Below are 27,052 nucleotides of genomic sequence, written 5' to 3'. Positions count from 1 at the left end.
AGCACCATCGCCCCCCCCCCCCCATTGTCCGCGAATCGGGTTGTGATATAAAATGGTCTTAGGATTTAGGGTTATTTTAGGACATTGGGCCAGATTTATCAAGCTGTCTGAAAGTCAGAATATTTCTAGTTTCCCATGGAAACCAATCACAGCTCTTCTTTAAAATATTCATGAGCACTGGTAAAATGAAAGCTGAGCTGTCATTGGTTGCCATGGGCAACTAGAAATATTCTGACTTTCAGACACTTGATAAATCTGCCCCATTGTCTCCAAGATGTTATATTATCAAAGGTTATAGTCAAGATACAAAATGCCAAGAGTAAAGCGGATATAATTAACGCTGCAGTAACATAGAGAACAATGGCTGATTGTAATAGTGGAAGGACACGGCGAGGGCAGCGGGCACCGTCCTGGGGCAGAAAGAGGGCATTATGGGTACAAATAAAAGACATTTGTGTCCTGATAAAGAGATAATGGGGACATTTATTAAGACTTTGCTTTTTGTCATTGTGATTATTTCACCCTTCATGCTACCTCCACATCATGTGCCACTGAGGAGGGAGATGCGGGCGTGGCCAGTGGCAGAGTGGGTGGGCATGGAAGAGCATGAAGGGGCGTGGCCAGTGGCAGAGTGGGTGGGCATGGGGCGTTCCTGCCCTGAGCCTGCACACTCGCTATAGTCTAGGAGAGGTTGGCCCCATAGCAGGGGCATTGGGCCCCCTTTACCCTTACAAAAATATACATATCTGTACACTTACACATGTTTATACACTCGCACACATTTATGTACACATTTTATACACTTATATGATGTTTATAATATATATCTTATTATAACACATATAGTATATACGCCATATATGTATTAACAAACTATATACACACATACATACAAAAATACCACACATACATACAATACCATATACAGACATACTGTATATAAACACACACATACAGCATAGACACACCTCACACCATATATACACATACAGCATTTACACACCATGGGGCAGATTTACTTACCCGGTCCATTCGCGATCCAGCGGCGCGTTCTCTGCAGTGGATTCGGGTCCGGACGGGATTCATTAAGGCAGTTCCTCTGACTTCCACCAGGTGGCGCTGCTGCGCTGAAGTTCCCCCGGAATGCACTCAAGTTTACCGGCCTATTCCTAGTGAAGGTAAGTGCAAGCTCCGCAACACTTTTTTTTAAAAAATGCGGCGGTTTTTCCGAATCCGTCAGGTTTTCGTTCGGCCACGCCCCCCAATTTCCGTCACGTGCATGCCGGCGCCAATGCGCCACAATCCGATCGCGTGCACCAAAATCCCGGGGCAATACAGGGAAAATCGGCGCAAATCGGAAATATTCGGGTAACACGTCGGGAAAACGCAAATCGGGCCCTTAGTAAATGACCCCCCATGTGTCCAATGGATACAGTCCGCAAGAATTTGCGATTAATTCAGTACTTCTACACCAGAAAACTGGCGTAAAGGCCCTAATTAATCTCCCCCATGTATATATACAGCACATATACACACACATACAGTATATAGTCATCACATATGCACACATGTAAAGCATATATACATTACAAATAGACCTCCCTGCAGTTATACACACATATGTATATACACACTGTCAGTCCATCTTCTTATCCTGCGGCCCATCGGCTGCTGACCACATGGGGGAAATAGAGATGAAAGATTCCTGCCAGCCCCTCCCCCGGGCCATACTCACATGCACCACAATGAAGACGATGAACTCCGGGGCACCTCGGCGGACTTCGCCGCAGCAGCGTCACCTGGTGGACATCGTGCGCAAGACCTTCATGAATCGCCGGAAGACCCGAACGCTCGTCAGAGAAGCCGCCGCTGGAACGCTAATGGACCGGGTAAGTAAATGTGCCCCATTGTGTTGTACAATGTGCAGTATAATATGTATAATGGAGCACATCCTCCATTCTTTTGTGTAGCATGTCAGATGGCCGGGCCCCCTGCCACTGCTGGCCCCATAGCAGCTGCAATGGCTGGAAGTTATGCCCTTGTCCTGACTGCTGATTGTGAGGGGTCTGGGTGTTGGACCCCACCAATCACAGACATATAGGGGCACATTTACTTACCCGGTCCACTCGCGTTCCAGCGTCGGCTTCTCGGACGAGCGTTCGGGTCTTCCGGCGATTCATGAAGCTCCTGCGCCCGATGTTCACCAGGTGTCGCTGCTGTGCCGAGGTCAGCCGAGTTGCGTTGGAGTTCACTGATCTCTTCCTGGTGCATGTGAGTATGGCCCGTGCGAACAATTTTTTGTTTTAAATGCGGCCATTTTTCAGAATCCGTCAGGTTTTCGTTTGGCCACGCTCCTCGATTTCCGTCGCGTGCATGCCAGCGCCGATGCGCCACAATCCGATTGCGAGCGCCAAAAAACCGGGGCAATTCATGAAAAATCGGCGCAAATCGGAAATATTCGGGTAGCACGTTGGGATAACGCAAATCGGGCCCTTAGTAAATGACCCCCATAGTCCGACATCCCAGTCACTTCCATATTAACAGCATAGGGAGTGTTATTAAAACAATAGTTTTTTCATGACATATTTACTCACAGAGAATAAGATTAACTAGAAGACAAAAGAGAAAAATTATGATTTAAAAACCATAAAATATTCCATCGCATCAGAACATGGACTGGACTCTTGTGTCTGACTGTTGTTATTTCTTTCCTTGTCTCAGATTTCTACGTTTAGTGATACATTTCGTAATTATAATGAACACAAGACAAACCAAGGTCTGAAGAATCTGAGTAGCTGGAGATGTTCTGGTCTCGTGTCCGGTGGAGGAGATGAGGACCTGGGTGTCTCGCCAGGACTCCCTGCACGTTGCTTGCGGCCGTGTCTTGTTGGTGCGTTGTCTCCTCTTACGTGACGACAACAGATGAAAGACTCTGGTTCATATTCATGGGGCTGGGGAAACCATGGCCCTGTATGACAAGGGTCCAGTGGGTCCCAGTGCAAACTAAACCCCAACCCTCTGCCCCCAGGGAGCTGTGCTAGGCGGACTTCTGAACATACAGAACCAGAATACTGTACCCCCAGATGCTGGGTGACACCCATAGCGCTCTATGCATCTGGTCTCATACCCCTGGGGTACCAGACTGCTGCACACACTTCAGTATGGAATGGTAGGGACATGCACATTATCATACTAAAAGGACATGGATACACGGCCGCACGTCCAGCAATGGCTGACAGCAGTAACATGTATGAGACTGCATCATATACAGGTCACATACTGTACTGTACGGCAATTATTTTGCTGTCTATTCTATAGAAGTTTTTGAAGGCAGCAGAACACTCAGGAAGATTCCTACATGTGTCACCTCAATCACCTCTCCCCCATGAATTCATGACGTGACCCCAACCTTAGACACTATCATAAACCCAATCCTTGATGAAACCCCCATGCATCGTATTGTTATTATTTCTGTAGGGTCAAAGATGTACCAAGACAGATGTGACATACGGACATTTCATATATAACAGACATGACATACAGACATTACATACATAACAGATATTACATACATACAGACATTACATACATAACAGATATTACATACATACAGACATTATATTACATACATATGATTACATACAGACATTATATACATACATTATATACATACACACAGACATTACATACATAACAGATATTACATGCATACAATTACATACAGACATTACATACAGACATTACATTACATACATACGATTACATACAGACATTATATACATACATTATATACATACACACAGACATTACATACATAACAGATATTACATGCATACAATTACATACAGACATTACATACAAACATGTTATACATACACTACATACATACAGACATTACATACATACATTATATACATACAGACATTACATTACATACATACGATTACATACAGACATTATATACATACATTATATACATACACACAGACATTACATACATACAATTACATACAGGCATTACACATCTCGTTTATATTCCATGTCTCAGGATCACAGATGGATGATGACCGTCCTTGTCTATTGTCTTCCAGTGAAGGCAACGTCCTTTGTCTTGCTTTGTCTTGACAAGGTCCCACCCCAGGATCTTCTTGCTCTTTCCCATGTGCTCCAGAACTTTTCCATGCTGCCGCTGCTCAGGCTGGGGGGTAGAAAGCATCACCCATTTAACTCCACATTAAGGCATTTTAGTTAAGATATAAATAATCCTACCCATAGCATTAACCCCAGCCACCACCATTATTAACTAAACACAACTATAAGAAATGAGGACACGAGATTCCTGTTGGGCAGAAAAGGTCACACCTATTTATTATTGATTATTTTTTTTAATATTCTCAAAATCAACTGCATCTCTTTGTAAACCAGAGCTGCCCAAAGCGGTTTGCTTAACCAACAGTTCCGGGCAAAATCTGGCTCATTTGCATATTTTAAAGTTGATTTTAGAAGTAAGGAGGCCATGGATAAGGCTACATTCACGTGGACATATGCCCCCCTCTCCCCCACTGGTATACATCAGGCGCACTGGAGGAGAAAGTGGCCGCACTTTTATGTTCTTATGGCCACAATTGATGCAAGATTTCTGTAGCCGCTCGTTGTGCTCACCGTACTGAGCCTGGACGCCATAGATGCCATACGTCCGTGTGAATACAGCCTAAGGCTATATTCACACAAACGTATGGGGGACGTATTTACGGCTGGTGTATATACAGCTTATATGGGTCCCCCATACACGGCAATGGGCTCACGGCGCCCGTTCCATAGGTTGGAGAACGATATGACATGTTCTATCTTTCTCCCGTAATACGGCGCAGCGGCCATATATCGCTATGGAGAGCGGTGGGGGTGAGCGGCTATAATCCCCTCCTCCTCTCCCTGGTGCCGATGTACGGCGGGCATACATTGTGTGAATGCAGCCTAACAAATATGTTTGAAAACCCCTCAGATGTATTTCAGTCTGTTCACCCCATCCCATCAGAGACTCCCCGTTTTTTTAACGGAGGTTTGAACGGTCGTGTGAACTTGACAGATCGGCGTCCAGTCCCTTCCTATATCTGATACTGGACGTATTGCACTTAGTTTCCTGTCTGTTTTGTATAATTTTGCATAAAACTGCAATCTGCATGGAGCCAATTTAATTTCAAAAAAGAAAAAATCGCCCGCAATTTCTGGTCCTGCTGCTGGACAAACTTTTCCTTTAAAATAAAAAAGGAAGTAGATGAGAAATGTTTAGGAAATGATTGTGATATTATTTACTCTTGTTATGTAACAAAATGTATCGCACAGGATTCCCCGCCGTGACGTCACAATGGCCGCTGGGAAGGAAGAAGCGAGAATAATTGGAGGGGGCGGGGACTCGTGTCGTCATCGCGATCCCATAGACGGAGGAGGAGGAGGTGAGACGGAAGAGGGAGCAGGGAGCAGGGGGCGCTGTGCACCGAGCAGCCGGAAGGAGATGGAGGCCGAGGACGGGCAGGAGCTGCGGGTCGGCTCCCTGGTACCGGTCCTGCTGGAGCAGATAGTGGAGGACACTCTGCTGGTGACCCTGAGCTGCGGGGACCGGACCTTTACCGGGGTCCTGCTGGACTGCAGCAAGAAGTGAGTACAGACCTGTCACCTCTGGGAAAGATGGGTGACCAGCAACATGGCTGCAGCCTGTCACCTCTGCTCTACTGGGAAAGATGGGTGACCATCAATATAGCTGCAGCCTGTCACCTCTGCTCTACTGGGAAAGATGGGTGACCACCAATATAGCTGCAGCCTGTCACCTCTGCTCTACTGGGAAAGATGGGTGACCACCAATATGGCTGCAGCCTGTCACTCACAGGCCACACAGTCCTCAAATCATAGCTCACACTATGGGAAAGCTGGGTGACCACCCCTAATAAAAGCTGTGCTCTGTGCTTGTCACCCAGCTTTTCCAGTAATGTGAGAGTCTTAGTCTGATGGTCTAGTGTAGGAGGTGATCAGTTACAGGGTAACAATGGCGGCCAATCACTACCTGATCATAATAAATGTATATTATATATTCCGCAGGGACATAAACAGACAAAATGAGACATTAGACACAAGAGCTTACAGTCTATGAGGATGAGGGGGGACACAAGAGCTTACAGTCTATGAGGATGAGGGGGGACACAAGAGCTTACAGTCTATGAGGATGAGGGGGGACACAAGAGCTTACAGTCTATGAGGATGAGGGGGGACACAAGAGCTTACAGTCTATGAGGATGAGGGGGGACACAAGAGCTTACAGTCTATGAGGATGAGGGGGGACACAAGAGCTTACAGTCTATGAGGATGAGGGGGGACACAAGAGCTTACAGTCTATGAGGATGAGGGGGGACACAAGAGCTTACAGTCTATGAGGATGAGGGGGGACACAAGAGCTTACAGTCTATGAGGATGAGGGGCTGACACAAGAGCTTACAGTCTATGAGGATGAGTGGTGACACAAGAGCTTACAGTCTATGAGGATGAGTGGTGACACAAGAGCTTACAGTCTATGAGGATGAGGGGGGACACAAGAGCTTACAGTCTATGAGGATGAGGGGGGGGCACAAGAGCTTACAGTCTATGAGGATGAGGGGTGACACAAGAGCTTACAGTCTATGAGGATGAGGGGTGACACAAGAGCTTACAGTCTATGAGGATGAGGGGCTGACACAAGAGCTTACAGTCTATGAGGATGAGTGGTGACACAAGAGCTTACAGTCTATGAGGATGAGTGGTGACACAAGAGCTTACAGTCTATGAGGATGAGGGGCTGACACAAGAGCTTACAGTCTATGAGGATGAGGGGTGACACGAGCTTACAGTCTATGAGGATGAGGGGTGACACAAGAGCTTACAGTCTTTGAGGATGAGGGGCTGACACAAGAGCTTACAGTCTATGAGGATGAGGGGCTGACACAAGAGCTTACAGTCTATGAGGATGAGGGGCTGACACAAGAGCTTACAGTCTATGAGGATGAGGGGCTGACACAAGAGCTTACAGTCTAGGAGGATGAGGGGCTGACACAAGAGCTTACAGTCTAGGAGGATGAGGGGCTGACACAAGAGCTTACAGTCTATGAGATAGAAGAGCAATTTCTTGTTTGTGAAGTCTGACATTGGAAAGACTTGGACAGATTTCACTCTCTTGGAAACTTGCTGCAGACTCTTAGATTGTAAGCTCTTGTGAGCAGGTCCCCCACGCCTTATGTTTTATGATTGTTATAATTTTGTCCCCCATGATCTGTAAAGCGCTACGGAATATGACGGCGCTACAGAAATAAAGATTTATTATTATATGAGAATCCCAAAAACTTGCTAGTGAAAGAGACTTGGCACAGTGTTTATAGGCATGCGGCGGATTTAAAGGGGTTGTCCAGGTCCAGTTGATCGTAAAGGGGTGTGGTCACTTCCTACAAATCTTTTATTACTGCTCTGACCAAATCACTTGGATGCACACAGTCCATGAGATTTCATGATGCAGAAATGGCGTTTTGTATTGCCGTATCTCCTCCCAGCTGGAGGTCGGCGCGGGTGCAAGTCCCCACTGATCTCAAATTGTTCAGACCCAGACAATCCCTTTAATTCTCTGATAAGTGATACGTAAGGGGTAGATGTTACTGACAAGTGACGGTCGCAATGAAGTCCAAGTCTGAAGATCGGCTGAACCAGAAGTTATATCAAAGAATAATAAAATTTACATCCAGTATTTTTTTACTTTTTGTTCTTTTTTTTTTCCCCCACCAAAATGTCATTGCCCCCAGGGGAAGGGGCGAGATGGAAGTTTCACCTTCCCTATAGACCCAAGTAAAAACAATGTAAAGAAATCTATAAAACACTAAATTCTGAATCTATTTCCACATATTATTAGTTTTCAGTTTATCAGGATGACTACAACTCCCATCATGTCCTGACAATACTCCCAGACCTCTGATTCCTGCTGTATAGGGTTATTGTCGATCTTATATACAGTAGCTGATAACTTGAGGATGATGAAGGTTTGGGGTTACGGTTCCCCCATTACATGTAGAAGCCCCTCGGAGATGTCGTGGAATAAACAGAAGCATCTTTTTTTTTTTTTTTTTTGTTTCCATTTACCTTCTCCATAGATCATCAATAATCCTAATGTAATGTACAGCTGCTGCTGAACCTCGCCCCGGGAGATGGGAGCCATATTTATTACATGACGCTGCTCCAACCCTCCTGTACTGTATGGCGGCCTCTCTTAGGCTGCGTTCACACGTGCCATTTACTCAATACAACAGCCGAGGAGAAGGGGGTTTGCTTAATTACATTGCTGTAAACATTTTACAAAATGCAATGTGGCCAAACGCTTTACATTATGTTAACATTGTATTTACAAAATGTAAACGGTGTAATTAGGTAAATTTCTTCTCCTCGGCTGTTATAGTGCATTTCAAAACGCAATGTGAACGCAGCCTTAGAGTATACGGACTCCCCTGTTGAGGAGATTGGGGTCATACAGACGTACAATATAGGCCCCATATACCTTATAGGATCAGTATAGATCTGTAGAAATATGAAATGCAAGTATGTGCATAATCCATAGATGGGAGAGGAGAAATCCTCTGCAGACATTTTGGTGAAATGTCTGCGGTGGATTCGTACAGCTCTGCATATAGATGTGCGTCGGGTGTGGACTCGCCATCTGGAATTCTTAAAGGGTCGCTCCAAGTTTACATGATCCCCCCCCCCCCCCCCAATCCACAGGATAGGGAATAACAATTTAGTCAATGGGGTCCATTCACTGGGACACCCCTGGATCATGAGAATTGGGGGTCCTGTTCCCACTAATTAATAGACCTGGCCGGACAACTCTGTATTCAATTCTGTGCCGAACAATTTAACGCATAATAATTATAATATATAATATTTACTGTCTGTATGTTATAAAACATGATGGATTCTGGTACATAACAGCTGATTGGCTTTGGGTGATCCCATGGACCATGACCTGTCCATTGGCACTGCTGTTGGAGGGTGACGGTCACATTTTCGAGGGCTGACATCTATCTGTACTAATGATTAGTAAAGCGCTACGGAATATGATGGCGCTATATAAAGATTATTATTATGATCTCTGCTGCGGATATGTCATAAATACTATACATGAGGATCTTAGAGGAATTCATGGAGTGTGAGTGTGACGGTTGTGTGGATGAGCCTCCCTTGATACGAAACCTGTAGGGTTGTGTTAGCGTCGGCCTCTTACACGGTGCGCTGCGCACTACATACATAATAGATGGATAATAATGGAGACACTTCTGGGACTTCTCATCCCGCGCTGTTCAGTCTCTGGTTATACACGTTTCAGCTTCCTCGCACCCGTGTTTCCGCTTTCCGCGCAGTTTTTATTCTCTGAAGTTTTTCTTGTGCTTGGTGCACGGAGGATACAAAGAAACAAATAGTAATAGCAAGGGAAGTAAAATATAAAATAACATGTTAGCAGCGAGAACACAAACATTTATCAACAAGCTTCATGGATTTTATCTGCAGGTTTCAGCTCTTCCGAAAGTGAAATTGGCGCTGAAACGTACAACAAAATCTGCAGGTTACATGGTTACTAGTTGTGGCTTTACGTATGGTGTTTGCATCGACCCTTATACTGTATTCATACGAGTCATATGAACTGTTTTATACAATGTGAGGATTTATGACTGATTGCTGATCTGTTTCCATGCGACTGGGTGAACCTCCTCCCCTCTGCTTGAATTGTGTTTGTCATATGGTTTGTGTGAGCGCCATCTTAGGGTGAAGACGCACGTGGCGTTTTTAGTCCGTTTTTGGGCCGTTTTTAGTTACATCGTTAAAAACGCATGCGTTTTTTTGTCCGTTTTAATTACGCAATTTCGGAAAAAACGGACAAAAACGCATGCGTTTTCAAAAAACATGGATGCGTTTTTTTGTCCGTTTTAATTACGCAAATTCAACTAAAAACGGCCCAAAAACGGCCTAAAAACGCCACGTGTGTCTTCACCCTTAGGCCGATTGCTCAGTCGCAGCGCATAGTAGTCCAAATCTGCATCAAAATCCATAGTAAACTCATTGAAGCTGGGGTTTTACACGTTTGTAACATTTTTTTTGGCCGTGGTTTCATAGCGCACAGGGGTGGGCCACGGCCTGTCACACATGTGTTTCTATACTCATCGATCGGCAATCAGCACCCGGTGTCGTATATATTGTCTAAATGCAAGACACCAGGTGGTTATTGGCGTTAGCATACAAACTGATATGTGATTGGCTGTGGCCCACCCCTGTGCGTTTTTTATTCCGTTTCAAAATGGAGATAACACTATAGTGTGACAGCGCCCTAATACAACGATATTACCCAAAGGTGTGTGCTGCCGGCTTCCAGGTATGTCTCGCACAGGCTGCGGAACAATGCATAACACCTGGTGCTCGTTAACCAATCGCAAACCCCTCCCACAGTGTATGAACGCGGCCTTATAAACATGACCGATTGCATCAGACCCCTCTAGGGAACCTCCATAGCTTATGTATAATGGGCAATGGCACCTATATGGGCCAGGGCTACCAGAATGAGAACTGTTCTTTTTCGGCAAATCTCCTCTCGGGCTTATTGAGGGGATGTGTGTAATACACGGCCATGTAGGGTATGCGGGAGCAGTCCAGACAATAGGGATCGCTGGAGGATGTGGCAAATGTCTTCAGTTTAGATTTTGATGCCATTTTCACGTTGAAGGGAAAACTTCAGGTTTGTGGAGCATCGATAGACGTGATCAGGATAGAGGGAGATAAATGGCAGCTGGCGGGGGCCGGAGTATAATCAGCTTTAATGAATGTCAGCCATGCACGGAGATGTGGGGGAGGGGAGGCCTCGCAGAGGATCTGCTGGCTCTGTCATTGCTGGGTTTACCCTCAGTGCTGGGCAGGAGACGCCTTACAGCTGGATTCACACCAGCGTTTGGATGCATTTTTTGGGGGGTTAATTAAAAAAGAAACATGACCAGGTATCAGTGGGGTCTATTCCTGAGCGCCCACACCCCCCTGTTGTGTCAGTGCTGTACATTGTATGCTGGACTTGCTGGTTTGTAGCTAATTAACATTCACTAGAATAGGACTGGTCATGTGGATGATGAGTGTGATGTCGCAGGCCTGAAGAAATGGCCACAGCAAGTCACATGGTGCGTTTTTTGTCTACTCTTGGTGTGTTTTTGCACGTTTACCATGCGTTTGGGTGGTTTGAATCCATTTTTCTTCATTTTTGGAAGTGTGAAGAGCTGTGTTAACATTTTTCATAGCTGCTTACACTTCCACCAATGAGGAAAAACTGATTCACATCACCCAAACGCAAGGTAAACCTGCAAAAATGCACCAAGAACGCACCTTCGGGGTTCTGTCACACAATCCTTTACAGACCCCCAACAATCTGATATTATTGATGTGTCCTTTCCTTTGGGTCTCGGGTTGGTGGTGGTGCCACAGCTTGGGTGGTCTAGCACCATTACTGCATATTCTAGTAATTATTTTCCTTTCCTTTAGGCCTCATTATAATGTATTGTATATGTCAAGTAACACAAAGGCCTCAAATACGATACAATAACAGGAGGGAAATCCTTTTGTACATGGCGCTAGCGCTGAGGTGTTGCAGGTCCTTTACCTGTAAGTGCAGCTACACACATCCCTGGGATTCAGGGGCTTCTTGTTCCCTTTAATTGTCACAGCAATATGTTATTTGATTGTGGATATATTAAAAAAGTTATTGTGGATTTGTGTCTCTCAGCAAGTCACACAGTTTTTTTTTGTTTGCCTCCTAGGTCTGGATTGTTTTGTGTGCCACCAGCTTCAGCTCCAAAAAATGATGAGCCAGCGTGCAATAGTTCCTGTGTCAGTATTCTTGAAGATGCCAATTTTTCACACCCTTTATCGGAAATGCCTGATCAAGTCACTGGCCTCCCTGTAACGAGTAACACTGATCAAGTCCCTCCGCTCCTTCCACCTCCTGGGACAGCGCCTCCTTACCCTCCTTACTTTGAAGGAGCTCCCTTCCCCCCTCCTCTGTGGCTGAGGCACTCCTACAATCAGTGGGTTCCTCAACCTCCACCTCGCAATATTAAAAGGACAAAAAGGCGGATGTCAAGAAACCGCGATCCCGGTCGGCTCATAATGAGTACGATAAGGCTGCGGCCTAGGCAGGTTCTTTGTGAGAAATGTAAAAACACTTTAAATACAGAGGAAACTCCTAAAGATAAGCAAAACCTTAGAAGTAATAGGAGGCTTCATCATAGCGAGGACAAAGAACGTCACAAAGTGGAGTCAGATCCCGAAGAGAAAAAGTCAGGGAAGGAGAGGAGGGAGGAGAACGGGAAAGACTTGGTTCCAAAAAGTCCCACCAAAGACTTGGTGCACAGGAGTCCAGTTATTAAGATCTCCTACAGTACACCCCAAGGTAAAGGGGAGGTGGTGAAGATTCCTTCACGTGTTCACGGCTCCGTGGAGCCTTTTTGTCCAAATAGAGCTCAAGAAAATGGAAGCGGGGACCATGAAACGTCAAGAGACATAGATAGTTGTGAAACTCCGAAACGGTTGACTGACAGATCAACTAATAGTCAGGTGGCTTCCATTCCAAAGTTAAAGTTAACTAAGCCTTTGCATTCCAATGTAGATGTACCCCCACCAAAAATCAGACTAAAGCCCCAGAGGATTAGCCAAGGACAAAATGTTTCGATCTATAAATCTGAGCTCGTGGATGAGATTAATGTTCTTCAGAGCAGCCGGGAATCCGAGACCGATTCCTCTGCTTTTTATATGGACGAATCTACAGAAAGAAGCTATCATGATGTCTCCTTGGGAAGCTCGGGGGAAGATGAGGATTTCAAAGGGTTTCCACACAACCAAGAAGGGCATAGTATAAATTTACTCGGCCATTACCGCAAAAGAAAAGCGGATTCTTCGAGTGCGTCCTTGTGCAGTAACGACAGCTTGGACGAGGCAAAGTCTTCTTGCTTGGAGTTAAACCGGATGGATTTTTGTGATATTTTGCCTGGTGACGATATTTCGGTGTCCTCTTCTAAAGATGAACATAAAACGGTGCCGCCTCTCACGGTTAGACTGCATTCTAAAAGTGTATCGAATTGCATCACTGTAGAAGGGAAGACCATTGCGGTGGGGGATATAGTGTGGGGGAAGGTTCACGGCTTTCCATGGTGGCCTGCACGGATTCTGAGTATTAATGTGAACCAGAAGGAGAATGGGGACCCTTCCTGGCAAGAGGCCACCGTCTCATGGTTCGGTTCTCCAACAACCTCTAGTTTATCGGTTTCCAAACTCTCTTCTTTCTCTGAATTTTTCAAACTGAGGTTCAACCGCAAGAAGAAGGGCGTCTACCGTAAGGCCATTACCGAAGCTGCCAGGGCTACCAGTCACATGACTCCAGAAATTAGGGAACTCTTACTGCAGTGTGAAACGTAACGGTCATGACACGGAGGTAAGTCGCTCTTTGCTAGTTTGATGGTGATTGAATTTTTCTGTCTTTATAATCTTTAGTTCGTGTACATCGCTGGTTTTGAGAGATTTGCTTGGTGTTGAATATAAGACATTTCGGCTTTACACTAGAAGGAGCGCCCTAAAAAGTTGGAAAGGTCCTGTGAATGTGTCAGCAGATTTGTCAGGAGCCTAATAGAATGTGAAGTATTTGACGTCTATGTGTATCCATATGTCTGCAGATTTCAAAGGCCTTTATGAAACCCTTGGAGGAAACCCTGCTTATGTAAGATGTAGAAGTGTCATGGGCCCTCAATCAGATTGGTGGAGACCCAACACCCCGCACCCCCACAGATCAGCTCTTCTCATCACTGGAAGATGAAGTTTCTGTATAGTCACTGCAGCCTCACTGAGCACCCATTGAAGTGATGTGTAGTAACCCGGTCTGACCACTACACAGAGAACAGTGCTATTTCCATCCTGTTACTTTCACTGTATGAACTACATCTGATCTGTGGGGGTGCTGGAAACCCGACCCCCAACTCCAATTTACTCCTCTATAGTGTGTAGACACATGGGATTCATCTCTTCAGTCCACACAAGATCTGTCTGAGCAGCTAGTTTTTTTAATTTAGTTTTTTTTTCTCTCCATTTTATTGACTCCTCTGTAGTGTGTACAGACTTCTTACTAAAAAGAATAAAATCTGCACGGGAAGATCTATACAGAATGTTTACACCATTTTTTTGTTTCTTTTTGCTTTATTTTATAAGATTTGGTGGTTATTTATCTTCTCGCCCGTTGATGGGAGGGGCTCCGCACTGCAGGTTATAAAGGTGCTAATTAGACTGTTTAGCATACTAATTAACTTGATTATCATGTTAAACCATCACCGTGATCCATTTAGGAGATCTCAGGTTGCAAATTTCTGTAAATTTCCAAAGAATAATTATAGGGTTTTGTTGCGGAGAGTTTCTTTCTCCTCGCTTTCTGATGTTTCCCCCGTGGATGTTGTATGTTACATGGAAGCATCAGTCTGACATGAATAGATCTTCTCTGTACAAACGCTTTGTGTTCTCCTGTAGGATGTGACCTGAAGTATCTCAGATACATTGTAGGAGGTGAAGAGCAGCAGCCGTGGTCATGGGGTTACATATAGAATAACAGAGAACTACATATGTACAGATCAGTTTGTATCACATAGGTTTCCAGGAAGTTACCGGTTGTTACTTGTATAATGTACACACTGTGTATAGTAACAGTCTTTATATGTAGTGAGCACCAGCACATGCAGTTATTCTCCCCTTTCCACCAGCCCCACACCGGGGCACGGCCGGCAGGGGAGAGGGCAGGAACGCTCCGTACACTCGCTGCAGGTGAAAGTTCACATTCTGCTCATAACCAGGGACATTACTCATAGATCCAGGCACCGGGATTGTGGCGTCTTCTTGTAATTGTCACCCATGGCTACTTCCGTCTAAAATCAACTTTTAAGTTATGTTAATCAGCCAGAAGGGCTCTGGGGACATTGCCAGAGCCCCTCTGTCCTTCAGCTGCACAGGCTGTTACACTGGACAAGGAGCACTCCCTCCTCCCACTGTGTCCCGAAACTTCCTCTTACAATACATCAGGCTGAGGGGGTAGGAGGAAGGGAAGACAGTGTAACAGCCTGTAAAGCTTAAGCACCCCATATCGCCCCCTTCTGGCTGATTAGTATCATTTCAAAGTTGATGTTAGAAGGCAGGAGGCCATGGATACCAAATATAAGAAGATCCCACAGTCCCGGTGTTCCTAGTTTATCAGGATGGATTGTAGATTTAAGCTGACCATCTTCTATCCCTGACTGCAAATGTGTGAGCGGAGAATTAGGCTGCTGGATTTCGGCAGGTCCAATTCTTATGTTCTCATGTTATTATGTTCTCATACAAGATTATCCACCACCAGCGCGGCAGCTACTACTCCCTTCGTCCCTTACAGGACACGTGCATGCCAGGCAGGGCTGCTGAGTGTGCCCTCCCTAAGTGTGTGCCCTCCCAATCTGCTTTATTTGCTGTGTTTGTAGTGTGTAACATGGGCGTCCACATCTTACATTTGTATTGCTATATCTTAATGAACGTTTAGCTTAATTAGTTGTATTATTTCCCTCGTTGCCTGTGCTCTGTCTTTTCTGATCTGCACACACAATGTAATTACACCTCGCCATATTTACGTAGAGGCGTCCCCCCCCCCCTCCCCCGTGTTACGCTCAGTCCTGCGTTTCGGACATATAAAAAGCTGTTCTTCCCTTTGTGTACACAGAAGTTACATAAACAAGTTATCGACTGTCTGGCGAGAAATCCGCAGAGTCGCTGAGTGTCTGATTTCCTTCTGACAATTCCAAGAAATGGATCTTTGTACTGGGACGTGTTTATTCTGGGAAGCCGCAGGTACATCGTTCACACTTGCCAGTTACCTGCCCGGAGCAATAACAGGGAGTGGCTTTTATCACGCCGTCTCGGGAGATTTGGCGCCACGTGGGTCTGACGCTCCCTGAGCCGAGTTACAATCCCTCGCGATGTCCTGATACTGGAACAGATTTCATTCACTTCTTTCACTTTCCACTTTTGCATCGCAGAACAAACCCACGAGCTTCCCCTGACGCTTACAAAACTGTATCTGTAGGATATTCCCAGAGGATTATGGGATGTACGAGGCTGCGATTAGTACCTCGATTAGGGCCGGTCTTGCAGTGAATGGCGTCGGGTGAAGCTGTGATACAATTTGTGATTTGCAGGAGTTGGGGGAGGGGGGCAGTGCTCATGACAATCTACCACCATAGTTGGGCTGAAATGCCACCTACTTATGACCCCCCCCCCCCCCCCTGCTGACGGTGGGATGTTTTTGCTTTGGGTTCGATGTGTTTTACCCTCGATATCACATGAGCGCAAAGGGAACCTGCCGGGACGATTTGGGACATTGACCCTAATCGCCGCAGTCGCCCTTTGTGGGTGCCTGAAGGTTCCTGCCTGTTATGGTAAGTGACGTCTCCATAGTCCGCAGGACCGGCCCTTGTGTAATGAACCGGGATATTATTCCAGCTGCACTTGCCACAAGGCGAAAGGAGGCGCCGGATCGGCACATGGGAGTCCACGGCGCTTCATAGGTCCCACATATAATGTCCAGGGGAATTTGGGGCCTTACAGAACTGTAGTTATTTTAGTGTCCCACACGACGTTACCGTGTTTTTGGTATAATCAGATATTTCCGTCCAGCGCATTGAATTATCCTCGTGCAGGGAGGGAGGAGCAGGACCAGGACTCCAATGACAATGAGTCCTGCCCCTCCCCCCAGGCCCTGCCCCCTGTATTACTCAGTGACTGGGACGCCCCCTAGTGCCGGGAGTGCGCAGTACCACCCTCCTACACAGATACTTTATGTGATTACATGTTACAATGTTGCCAGTGCTCAGCGTCCTGCAGGAGGTGACCTCTTCTAGATTTGTCAGATTATTCATTTTGAAGTCTAATCTTAATCCCAGGCTGTGGAGTGCGACATCTGACACTTACGTAACTATAACCGCGCAGAGCTGCTCTCTCTAGGCCTCCGGAAGTCGGCTGTAGATACAAGTAACATGGCGGCCGGGTGTAATCTATATTTTTTTCTCTTTCTAATCCAAATATTTTGCTCAGTAAAATTCAATTAAGAGAAATAATTGTAATGATTCATGGGAACCCATAGGAATCTCTGTAATGCCGGAGCTGCTTCAGTACAGCCTGACAACAATCTGACCACGTAGACTGCAGGATCCGGTGAAAACCAATGTGCCCCTTTCCCTCCCCCGGCAGGAAAAAAAAACATTAACTAGTGGATGTAACTGTTATGTCTGATACATTTTACAGTTTCAGTTTTTTTTTGATGTAGCAATGAGAGAGGAATTGTATCATGTGATATCTTTAGGATTTGTCACCAGCATCTCATGGGTTGGTTGTCAGACACCCAGCACCCACTACCAATCTAACGTGTAGTTGCCGCACATTGGGGCACATGTATTAATCTTTTGGTTTGCCTTTTTCTTACATTTTTGAGGCTTTTCATGGCATTTTGCGCCTCCCCTCACAGTTCGCCATTGTCGGGGTTTCTGCAGTGTTCCCTGAGTTATCACCTGAATCCAGTTGTGACTTTTTTTTTTTTTAAAGTTTGCTCATTTTGTCGCCAGTCTATGGCTGCCCCTGACGTAGGTTTAGAAATTACAGCTTGGAACCGATTGCAACTTTTGTTTTAAAAAGTCACAAATTCACTAAAGACCAAACGCCACAAGTATCCGTAAGAAAAATACACGAAGATCCATCCGAATAGCCATAAAACTCTAAAAAAAAAACCAGACGGATAAAGCCGGAGCGTATGATACACGGGCCCCATTGGCTTTCACCAAGTGCTGCAGTAACCGGTCACCACCACTACACGACATCTGGCGCTGTGTACTTCTAGCATTGCCAGTACCTGTGACTCCCGCTATGAGCGCTGCTGCTGGAAGTCGGACGCCCACAAACCTGATACTGATGACCCAAAGTAATGAGAAGTCCTGTAAAAAAAAAAAAAGATATTGTGCAGCAGGAAGTGAAACACAACATCCCTTCCTTATATTCTGGCTATATATATATATATATATATATATATATATATATATATATATATATTTCTTCCTTATATACTCGAGTATAAGCCTAGTTTTTCAGCACAAAATTTGTGCTCAAAAACCCTAACTCGGCTTATACTCGAGTCAACTAAAAAAATAAAGACAAAACTCACCTTTCTGACGTCACCCGTAGGTCCTCTTCTGTCTGAGACAGTCTGAGACAGAAGAGGACCTATGGGGGACGTCGGAAAGATGAGTACAGTGTTATTTTTTTTCCTACTACAGGGGCTGGGCAGGCTGTATGCTACAGGGGCTGGCAGACTATACACTGGGAGGCTGTAACCAATGCATTTCCCACCCTCGGCTTATACTCGAGTCAATAGGTTTTCCCAGTTTTTTGTGTTGAAATTAGGGGTCTCGGCTTGTACTCGGGTCGGCTTATACTCGAGTATATACGGTATATATATTATATTATATATTGTTTGTGAATTGCTCCAGGCTTTCACATTTTCCCTTGTAGTGGTCGGTTCCTGTACAGGACATGTACAGCCTGTGTGTCACTGGTGGGTGAGGAGCGGCCGCTCCTGCGCTGATGACTGTAGTAGAAGACTACAGGACCTGCTCTGCCGGGATATATGATTTGCGCTCGCTTGGGGCACAGCCACATTTCACATTCATCTGCCTGAGGTCTTACATGTAGGAAAACGTATCCAAGGAGTTTTATACATAGAGCAATATGCACGTGTTGTAAGTGGAACCTATAAGGACCCACAGATCCTAATGCACCAATGGTTTATTTTATCCCTGTCTGGTCACCAGGAATGTCATACATGGAGATGTTTTTAAAATCCACATGGCACAAACTATCAGAACCCGTCAGCAGCAAAAAAAAAGAAAAAAATTCCTGGTGACCGGTTCAGTTTAAATTTAAAAAAAAAAACAAAAAACATTTTGGAGAGATCCAATGAGGCTTATCCCATCCATCTGTGGTGCTCCCGAGCTTCAGTACACATGCACAGTGATGCCGGCTTGTAACCACTCGGTCATAATGAAGACATGTAAGCGTGGTTGTGATACTGACTGTATGTTTACCCTGCGTTTTGGCTGCTTTAAATCAGTTTTTTTTTTCAATTTCCTGAAGTGTAAGCAGCTGTGTTACCATTTTGTACAGCTGCTTACACTTCCAGCAATAAAGAAAAAGCGCTTCAAACCAGCCAAACGCAGGGCAAACATGCAAAAACGCGTGCGTCTTCAGTGCATTTAAAAACGTACTGAGAACGTACCATGTGACCGCATCCAATCGCGCGCAACACAATCCCAGTGCAAACCCCTGTTATACCACAGCCGTGGAAATCCCAAAAACGTTGGAAAGTCCAACAAAAGTGCAGCGCGTCCCTTAGTGAATGAGCCCCTTTGTGTCCGCTTACAGATAAATGGCGTCCTGTTTGTTTTGCAGCACAGAACTGGCAGGGCAGGAATGATGTGTAATAATCCTATGTCAACACCTTAAGGACACAACCTCTGGGAAGGTTTTTGTAAATGGATTTTGTAGGTGAAGGTTCTTTCTCTGTAAATTCCCTGGAGAAGGACCTGGGGTGATCATTGGGGGATGTGACCTCTATATGGTCACATTTATTTTGGAATCTAGGAATGTGAGGTGGAAAGATTTTCCCATCTTTTGTGTCTTTAGATCTATTCCTGATGTTTGCTCATTAATACTGAAATCTTGCAGTGCGAGGCCGTTGGTTCCATCATTTGCTGAGGATTTATCTGTGTAGAAGAAGCCGCGATCCTTGTGCCGGACCTTATTCTCCCACACAAATCCAAAAACAGATTATTAGTGTAAAAACACCAAAAAAATGTAAAGCAATTAGAGATTTCCCTGCACTCAGATGACCCAACAGCTGGGACTCCCTGCATCATCATAAGACCCCGGGGTCCAATTAACCTGCTCCCTGCATCAGTCACATAACGAGGCGTACGAGGATCTCCGCTTCCTATTGTACACGTCGATGTCACAGGATCCTTTACCTGCCCTTTATCCGGGTTTTTTTTAAGGGATTAATAGACGTATTTCCTTTCTCTGTCCTTTTATGAATCGTCTTTTGTTTTAATATTTACTGAAAGTTTTATGTGCAGGTTTTTTATTTTCTTCCTCGTTACATCAATGACTTTTCTTAATTACCAAGTTCAATTAACTGAATCCGTGATCACAGAACCGGTGCAGCCAAAATCCTGGGTCACTTCAATCTGGTTTAACCCTTTATTTTACTGCCAGATAATTTCTAAAGTGAACTTGTCTCTATTCTATTTTGGGCCCCCAAAAACTCAAATGGGGGTCACATTACTCCCTCTAGTTTAATGGGGGTTTTCTTTGGATCTTGAACACCATGGAGGGAGGTCTTCCGACACTCCTGACTCTCCCTGTAATATCAGGACCCGCTGTAGTCAGTTATTGGGCTAAAGGGGATGGAAGATTCCAGGACCTCTACGTCCCATTCTTACCAATAGATGGAGCGGCAGGTCGAGTCTGCATCCTGCTACACCATGATGGGATCGCATTAGTTGGGATGAGGGGGTTGTATGAGGGATCCTGTGTTCTTGGAGGTAGGGATGAGGGGGTTGTATGAGGGATCCTCTGTGTTCTTGGAGGTAGGGATGAGGGGTTGTATGAGGGATCCCCTGTGTTCTTGGAGGTAGGGATGAGGGGGTTGTATGAGGGATCCCCTGTGTTCTTGGAGGTAGGGATGAGGGGGTTGTATGAGGGATCCCCTGTGTTCTTGGAGGTAGGGATGAGGGGGTTGTATGAGGGATCCTCTGTGTCCTTGGAGGTAGGGATGAGGGGGTTGTATGAGGGATCCTCTGTGTTCTTGGAGGTAGGGATGAGGGGGTTGTATGAGGGATCCCCTGTGTTCTTGGAGGTAGGGATGAGGGGGTTGTATGAGGGTTCCCCTCTGTTCTTGGAGGTAGGGATGAGGGGGTTGTATGAGGGATCCTCTGTGTCCTTGGAGGTAGGGATGAGGGGGTTGTATGAGGGATCCTCTGTGTTCTTGGAGGTAGGGATGAGGGGGTTGTATGAGGGATCCCCTGTGTTCTTGGAGGTAGGGATGAGGGGGTTGTATGAGGGATCCCCTGTGTTCTTGGAGGTAGGGATGAGGGGGTTGTATGAGGGATCCCCTGTGTTCTTGGAGGTAGGGATGAGGGGGTTGTATGAGGGTTCCCCTCTGTTCTTGGAGGTAGGGATGAGGGGGTTGTATGAGGGATCCTCTGTGTCCTTGGAGGTAGGGATGAGGGGGTTGTATGAGGGATCCTCTGTGTTCTTGGAGGTAGGGATGAGGGGGTTGTATGAGGGATCCCCTGTGTTCTTGGAGGTAGGGATGAGGGGGTTGTATGAGGGATCCCCTGTGTTCTTGGAGGTAGGGATGAGGGGGTTGTATGAGGGATCCCCTGTGTTCTTGGAGGTAGGGATGAGGGGGTTGTATGAGGGATCCCCTGTGTTCTTGGAGGTAGGGATGAGGGGGTTGTATGAGGGATCCTCTGTGTTCTTGGAGGTAGGGATGAGGGGAGTTCTATTGAATCTTGTTGTATTGTGACCTCTCTGGATGTTACTATAGTCCCCGGCTGCAGGGATCAGCTGTAAGGAGTCTGTACTGAAGCTTTATTATAATTCTTGGTCCCATTACAACAAAAACTCTTGAAACTCCAATTGTCACTGGGGCAAAAAAATTGTGTCTGGAATTAAAATTATAAAATATACAGTTTTCGACTTGCATGCAAATTCAACTTAAGTACAAACCCAGGGAACCTATCTTGTACATATCCCGGGGACTGCACAGCTCGTTATATCCCTGGTCATGTGATGTCACACAGGTGCACTGCTCGTTATATCCCTGGTCATGTGATGTCACACAGGTGCACGGCTCATTATATATCCATGGTCATGTGATGTCACACAGGTGCACGGCTCGTTATATCCGTGGTCATGTGATGTCACACAGGTGCACGGCTCGTTATATCCCTGGTCATGTGATGTCACACAGGTGCACTGCTCGTTATATCCCTGGTCATGTGAGGTCACACAGGTGCACGGCTCGTTATATCCCTGGTAATGTGATGTCACACAGGTGCACGGCTCATTATATCCCTGGTCATGTGATGTCACACAGGTGCACAGCTCGTTATATCCTTGGTTATGTGATGTCACACAGGTGCATGGCTCGTTATATCCCTGGTAATGTGATGTCACACAGGTGCACGGCTCATTATATCCCTGGTCATGTGAGATCACACAGGTGCACGGCTCGTTATATCCCTGGTCATGTGAGGTCACACAGGTGCATGGCTCGTTATATCCATGGTCATGTGATGTCACACAGGTGCACGGCTCATTATATCCCTGGTCATGTGATGTCACACAGGTGCACGGCTCGTTATATCCCTGGTCATGTGATGTCACACAGGTGCACGGCTCGTTATATCCCTGGTCATGTGAGGTCACACAGGTGCACGGCTCGTTAAGGGCACGAGTTGCCCGAAACGCGTCGGCGTTTTCCTACCTTCCACATGATGTTTTTAATTTTGTTGGAATAAAGATACCGTTTTATGGAAGTGCTGCGATCCAATTTCTTTTTGTATCCGCACGGCTCGTTATATCCCTGGTCATGTGATGTCACACAGGTGCACGGCTCGTTATATATCCCTGGTCATGTGAGGTCACACAGGTGCACGGCTCGTTATATCCCTGGTCATGTGATGTCACACAGGTGCACGGTTCGTTATATCCCTGGTCATGTGATGTCACACAGGTGCACGGCTCGTTATATATCCCTGGTCATGTGAGGTCACACAGGTGCACGGCTCGTTATATCCCTGGTCATGTGATGTCACACAGGTGCACGGTTCGTTATATCCCTGGTCATGTGATGTCACACAGGTGCACGGCTCGTTATATCACACAGTTCTGATTAATCTGATAACGATTTGTATAAGTAAATGTTGAATGGCAGCAGAAATCTAGAAAACAGTGAGGAATTGATACATAAATTATATTGGAAAATTTGAACTTTTTATCACTATCCATAATTTGGTGAAAGTGAAAAGCCCCTGAATTTCCCTGCGGAGCAGAATTCCGTGTATTGCAGATTCCCTGTAAACTTCTCCTGCGGACTGTGCTGGATCTCATCCTGAGAAACCCATCTGAAGCGTCAGCTGACAGGAGGATGAGGTTACAGCTGTGATCACAAGTTACTGCTCCTTTTATGAAGCCTTTATGTATGGAATTAGTTCTCTCTGTGGGATGACTTTGCGGGTTTAGAGTTCATGCCCGTTTTGGAAAAATTTAGCTCACAAATGTAGTTCCGTAATTTATCTGAAGCCACATTGCATTAGTAGCAGTAATGCAATATGAAGAAGATATAGGGCAGCATGGTGGCTCAGTGGTTAGCACTACAGCCTTGCAGCACGGTGGCTCAGTGTTTAGCACTACAGCCTTGCAGCACGGTGGCTCAGTGTTTAGCACTACAGCCTTGCAGCACGGTGGCTCAGTGTTTAGCACTACAGCCTTGCAGCACGGTGGCTCAGTGTTTAGCACTACAGCCTTGCAGCACGGTGGCTCAGTGTTTAGCACTACAGCCTTGCAGCACGGTGGTCCTGGGTTCAAGTCCCATTCAGGTCAACATCTGCAACATCCAATAGCGACTGGTGTGACAAGTTCTGTGCAGCGCTGCGGTATCTGTAGGCGCTATATATAAATAATTATTATTAAGATCCAAATAGGGCGTATGGGAAGAGGTTGTCTTAATTTACATAAGTTTGCAGCTTCGCCATGCTTTACAGTTCTCTTACTGGCCGCTGCCTCAGGCCGCATCTCAGAAGAATTTCTGTCTTATTTGTATATTTACAGATGAAGGCGATTTCTTGTAACAAGGATTTAACCTGTATCCAGTGGATGGGTGAGAAGTATGAGTCAGGACCTGAGCTCTGTAACTGGATGGTGGTCACACGTGCTCACTACTACTCACACAGACCCCATAGGAGAGCCCCCAGTGTCACTGCTCCTTGGCTCCAGACCCTTAGGGTGAAGACACACATGGCGTTTTTGGGCCGTTTTTACTAAGTGCGTTTTCAGATCGTTAAAAACGCATCCGTTTTTAAAAAACGCATGCGTGTTTTGAAAACGCATCCGTTTTTGTCCGTCTTTCATTGCGCAATTTCGGAAAAACGGACAAAAACGCATGCGTTTTTAAAAACGGATGCGTTTTTTCAAAGCCCAAAAATCACATTTTTGGGCTTTGGAAACCCAATATATTCTTGGTCTATTCCTTACGTCCACCATATACAGGACTTCAAGATGTTTACCTGCTCAAATGAGAAAATTGAGAAAACGCCTGATCACATTTTTCTGATACTCTTCATCTTCCTCCCTCCTGATCCCAAACTTCACTACAAGCGACTTTGCAACAAGCATTTAAAGAGTTAATGCCCATGATTGGTTCCACTGGTTTGGTACCAGGACCCAGACAGGACTTTTAAATGAATGATTGCTGATTGCACTGCCGCAGCCTTAAATCGTACGAGATATTTAATTTTAGATACTCCCACCGGAAGTACCGTGTGCCCAGAGCGCCAATGATGATCCGGCCTCTCCTCCCGGCTCCTCTTCCAGTCTTGGGCAGTAAACGAAATGTGTCCCTTTTTAAAATAGCGATAAATATGGCCGACCCTGTGCTGCCCGGCTCTGCAGGACCGTGTCTTGAGTCCCTTCTACCAAACTGTGTGCAAGTCAGTGGTCTGGGTGCTGAACGAGAGGGCCCTGAGCACCGCATGCTGCACCCGTGCCACAGGTCCGCCACCACTACAATGGGCTCCCTGAGCTCTAGGCCATCTACATCGTAGTCACCACCCACTTAACAGAGAATTAGAACATTGGAATATTGGCCACAGACATAAAATGAAGATCCTGTATTTGTCTCCTTGACTTTGTTCTTGGATTGTGCTTGTTCATTGATTTGGTTGTGACATGTGTTGTTGGCTTTGTCTTCGTTTTCTACATCTTGCATGACCACACACATAAATATACATATAACCTATTTCTCCCCTTCCTTTTCAGATAAGTGGATCAGAACCCGGCTGTTCTAGAGTTTGTTTGCCTATAAAGGTCCTGTCCTGCCCCCCGGAGCCCCCCCCCCCCCCCCTGCCCCCCAGCAGTGGCTCCTGACAGCAGGATGAGCTTTCTGGTCGTCGGTGGAGGACAGAAGTTGTCACCTGGACGTCTTGTAGGAATCCGACGCGTGGAGGTCTCAAGGACATCAAACACAAAGGAACCTTCTCTGTCATTTTAATGTTTGGGGGGGGGGGGGGAGAAAACTACAAATTTAATTTATTAAAATTCTACTTTTTTTTTTTTTTTTTTTTTTGTTTTGTTTAAACTACAAAAAAAACAGAATCTTGCTGCTGCTTAGTTTACAGGTAATAGACTAAAGCTACGAGACCTAACACTACGAGTATTTAATCAGTGCATAAAAATATTTAAAAAAAACCTCTCGGGGAGCGTCCGGGTTTCGGCTCTTTCTCGATTTGCACCGGTTTTTCTTCCTGCACAAATAAATGTTTCTTTTCTGAAATCTTTACCAAAGGAAACTGTAGTTTTAACGAGTAAAAAGTATTTATTTAACAAGCGGCTTTAGGGATATTTTTTTTTTTTTTTTTTTAATTATTTTTAAATCGGAATGTGAATTTCATGTCTTCACTAAATGTACACGAACTTTTTGCAAACTTTGTTGGTTGACTTTATCCCAAACTTAGTAAAAGCGATTTTATTTTTAAAAGCCATTTTTGTTTTTCCTCTTTGTGTGGTTGATCTAGTTATCATATGGTGAGTGACTAGGCCTCTCCTTCTCGCTGTCATGTCCTGCTCTCCTGGGAGGCTGCAGCTGCTCCCTGATGAGGTTTGGATCAGCGCTTATTGTCCTGACGTGTCTGGATTTGTAAATACTCCATTTACCTAAAAAAAGAGCAAGTCACACATGTGTCCTGCCACTCCACAGAATGAATATCATGCGAGTGCCAGAAACTGCAGAGCACAGCGCTTGGGTATCTAGATAGTAAATGGTAGCTCCGGAATAGCTGAGCGCCGTACTCAGCAATTTCTGATACTCCCATAATATTGAATGGAGCCATTATTGGGAATTTGATCTCCATCTCCTTATATCTCGTCCTATTTATAGGACATGTATCATAGTTTATACGGTTGAAAAAAGACACTTGTCCATCAAGGTCAACCAAGGAAGGGATTGGATGAGGAAGGAATTTAGGGGAAACAATTCTATATAAAATAACCATCAATGCTATTTAAGTGTAAAAAGGCATCTACACCCTTCTGGAAGCTCTCTGCTGTCCCTGCTGTGACCGGCGCCTGAGCTCTCTGCTGTCCCTGCTGTGACCAGCGCCTGAGCTCTCTGCTGTCCCTGCTGTGACCGGCGCCTGAGCTCTCTGCTGTCCCTGCTGTGACCGGCGCCTGAGCTCTCTGCTGTCCCTGCTGTGACCGGCGCCTGAGCTCTCTGCTGTCCCCGCTGTGACCAGCCCCTGAGCTCTCTGCTGTCCCTGCTTTGACCGGCGCCTGAGCTCTCTGCTGTCCCTGCTGTGACCAGCGCCTGAGCTCTCTGCTGTCCCTGCTGTGACCAGCGCCTGAGCTCTCTGCTGTCCCTGCTGTGACCAGCGCCTGAGCTCTCTGCTGTCCCTGCTGTGACCGGCGCCTGAGCTCTCTGCTGTCCCTGCTGTGACCGGCGCCTGAGCTCTCTGCTGTCCCTGCTGTGACCGGCGCCTGAGCTCTCTGCTGTCCCTGCTGTGACCGGCGCCTGAGCTCTCTGCTGTCCCTGCTGTGACTAGCGCCTGAGCTCTCTGCTGTCCCTGCTGTGATTAGCGCC

At 45.9% G+C, this 27,052-nt stretch overlaps 2 protein-coding genes across 2 annotated transcripts in view; both read left to right on the top strand.

The window, feature by feature from the left end:
* LRRC27 (leucine rich repeat containing 27) overlaps window positions 1-2,859 on the top strand; it is a 95,660-nt gene extending 92,801 nt beyond the window's left edge. Inside the window, exon 12 of the mRNA XM_072131304.1 lies at window positions 2,722-2,859. The gene's annotated coding sequence lies outside the window, so the exon portion shown is untranslated. The remainder of the gene's footprint in view (window positions 1-2,721) is intronic.
* Window positions 2,860-5,350: 2,491 nt separating this feature from the next.
* On the top strand, window positions 5,351-25,954 carry PWWP2B (PWWP domain containing 2B). Its single transcript, XM_072131299.1, has 3 exons — window positions 5,351-5,655; window positions 11,850-13,519; window positions 25,237-25,954. Exons 1-2 carry the CDS (start codon window positions 5,366-5,368, stop codon window positions 13,501-13,503), a joined length of 1,944 nt encoding a protein of 647 aa, XP_071987400.1. The 5' UTR covers window positions 5,351-5,365; the 3' UTR covers window positions 13,504-13,519; window positions 25,237-25,954.
* The last annotated feature ends 1,098 nt before the right edge of the window (window positions 25,955-27,052 follow it).

This window comes from Engystomops pustulosus, chromosome 11, assembly GCF_040894005.1.
Source record: "Engystomops pustulosus chromosome 11, aEngPut4.maternal, whole genome shotgun sequence".
NCBI classification, from domain to species: domain Eukaryota; kingdom Metazoa; phylum Chordata; class Amphibia; order Anura; family Leptodactylidae; genus Engystomops; species Engystomops pustulosus.
Note: the sequence above shows the minus strand (reverse complement) of the source record. Positions and strands in the feature narration are given on the sequence as shown.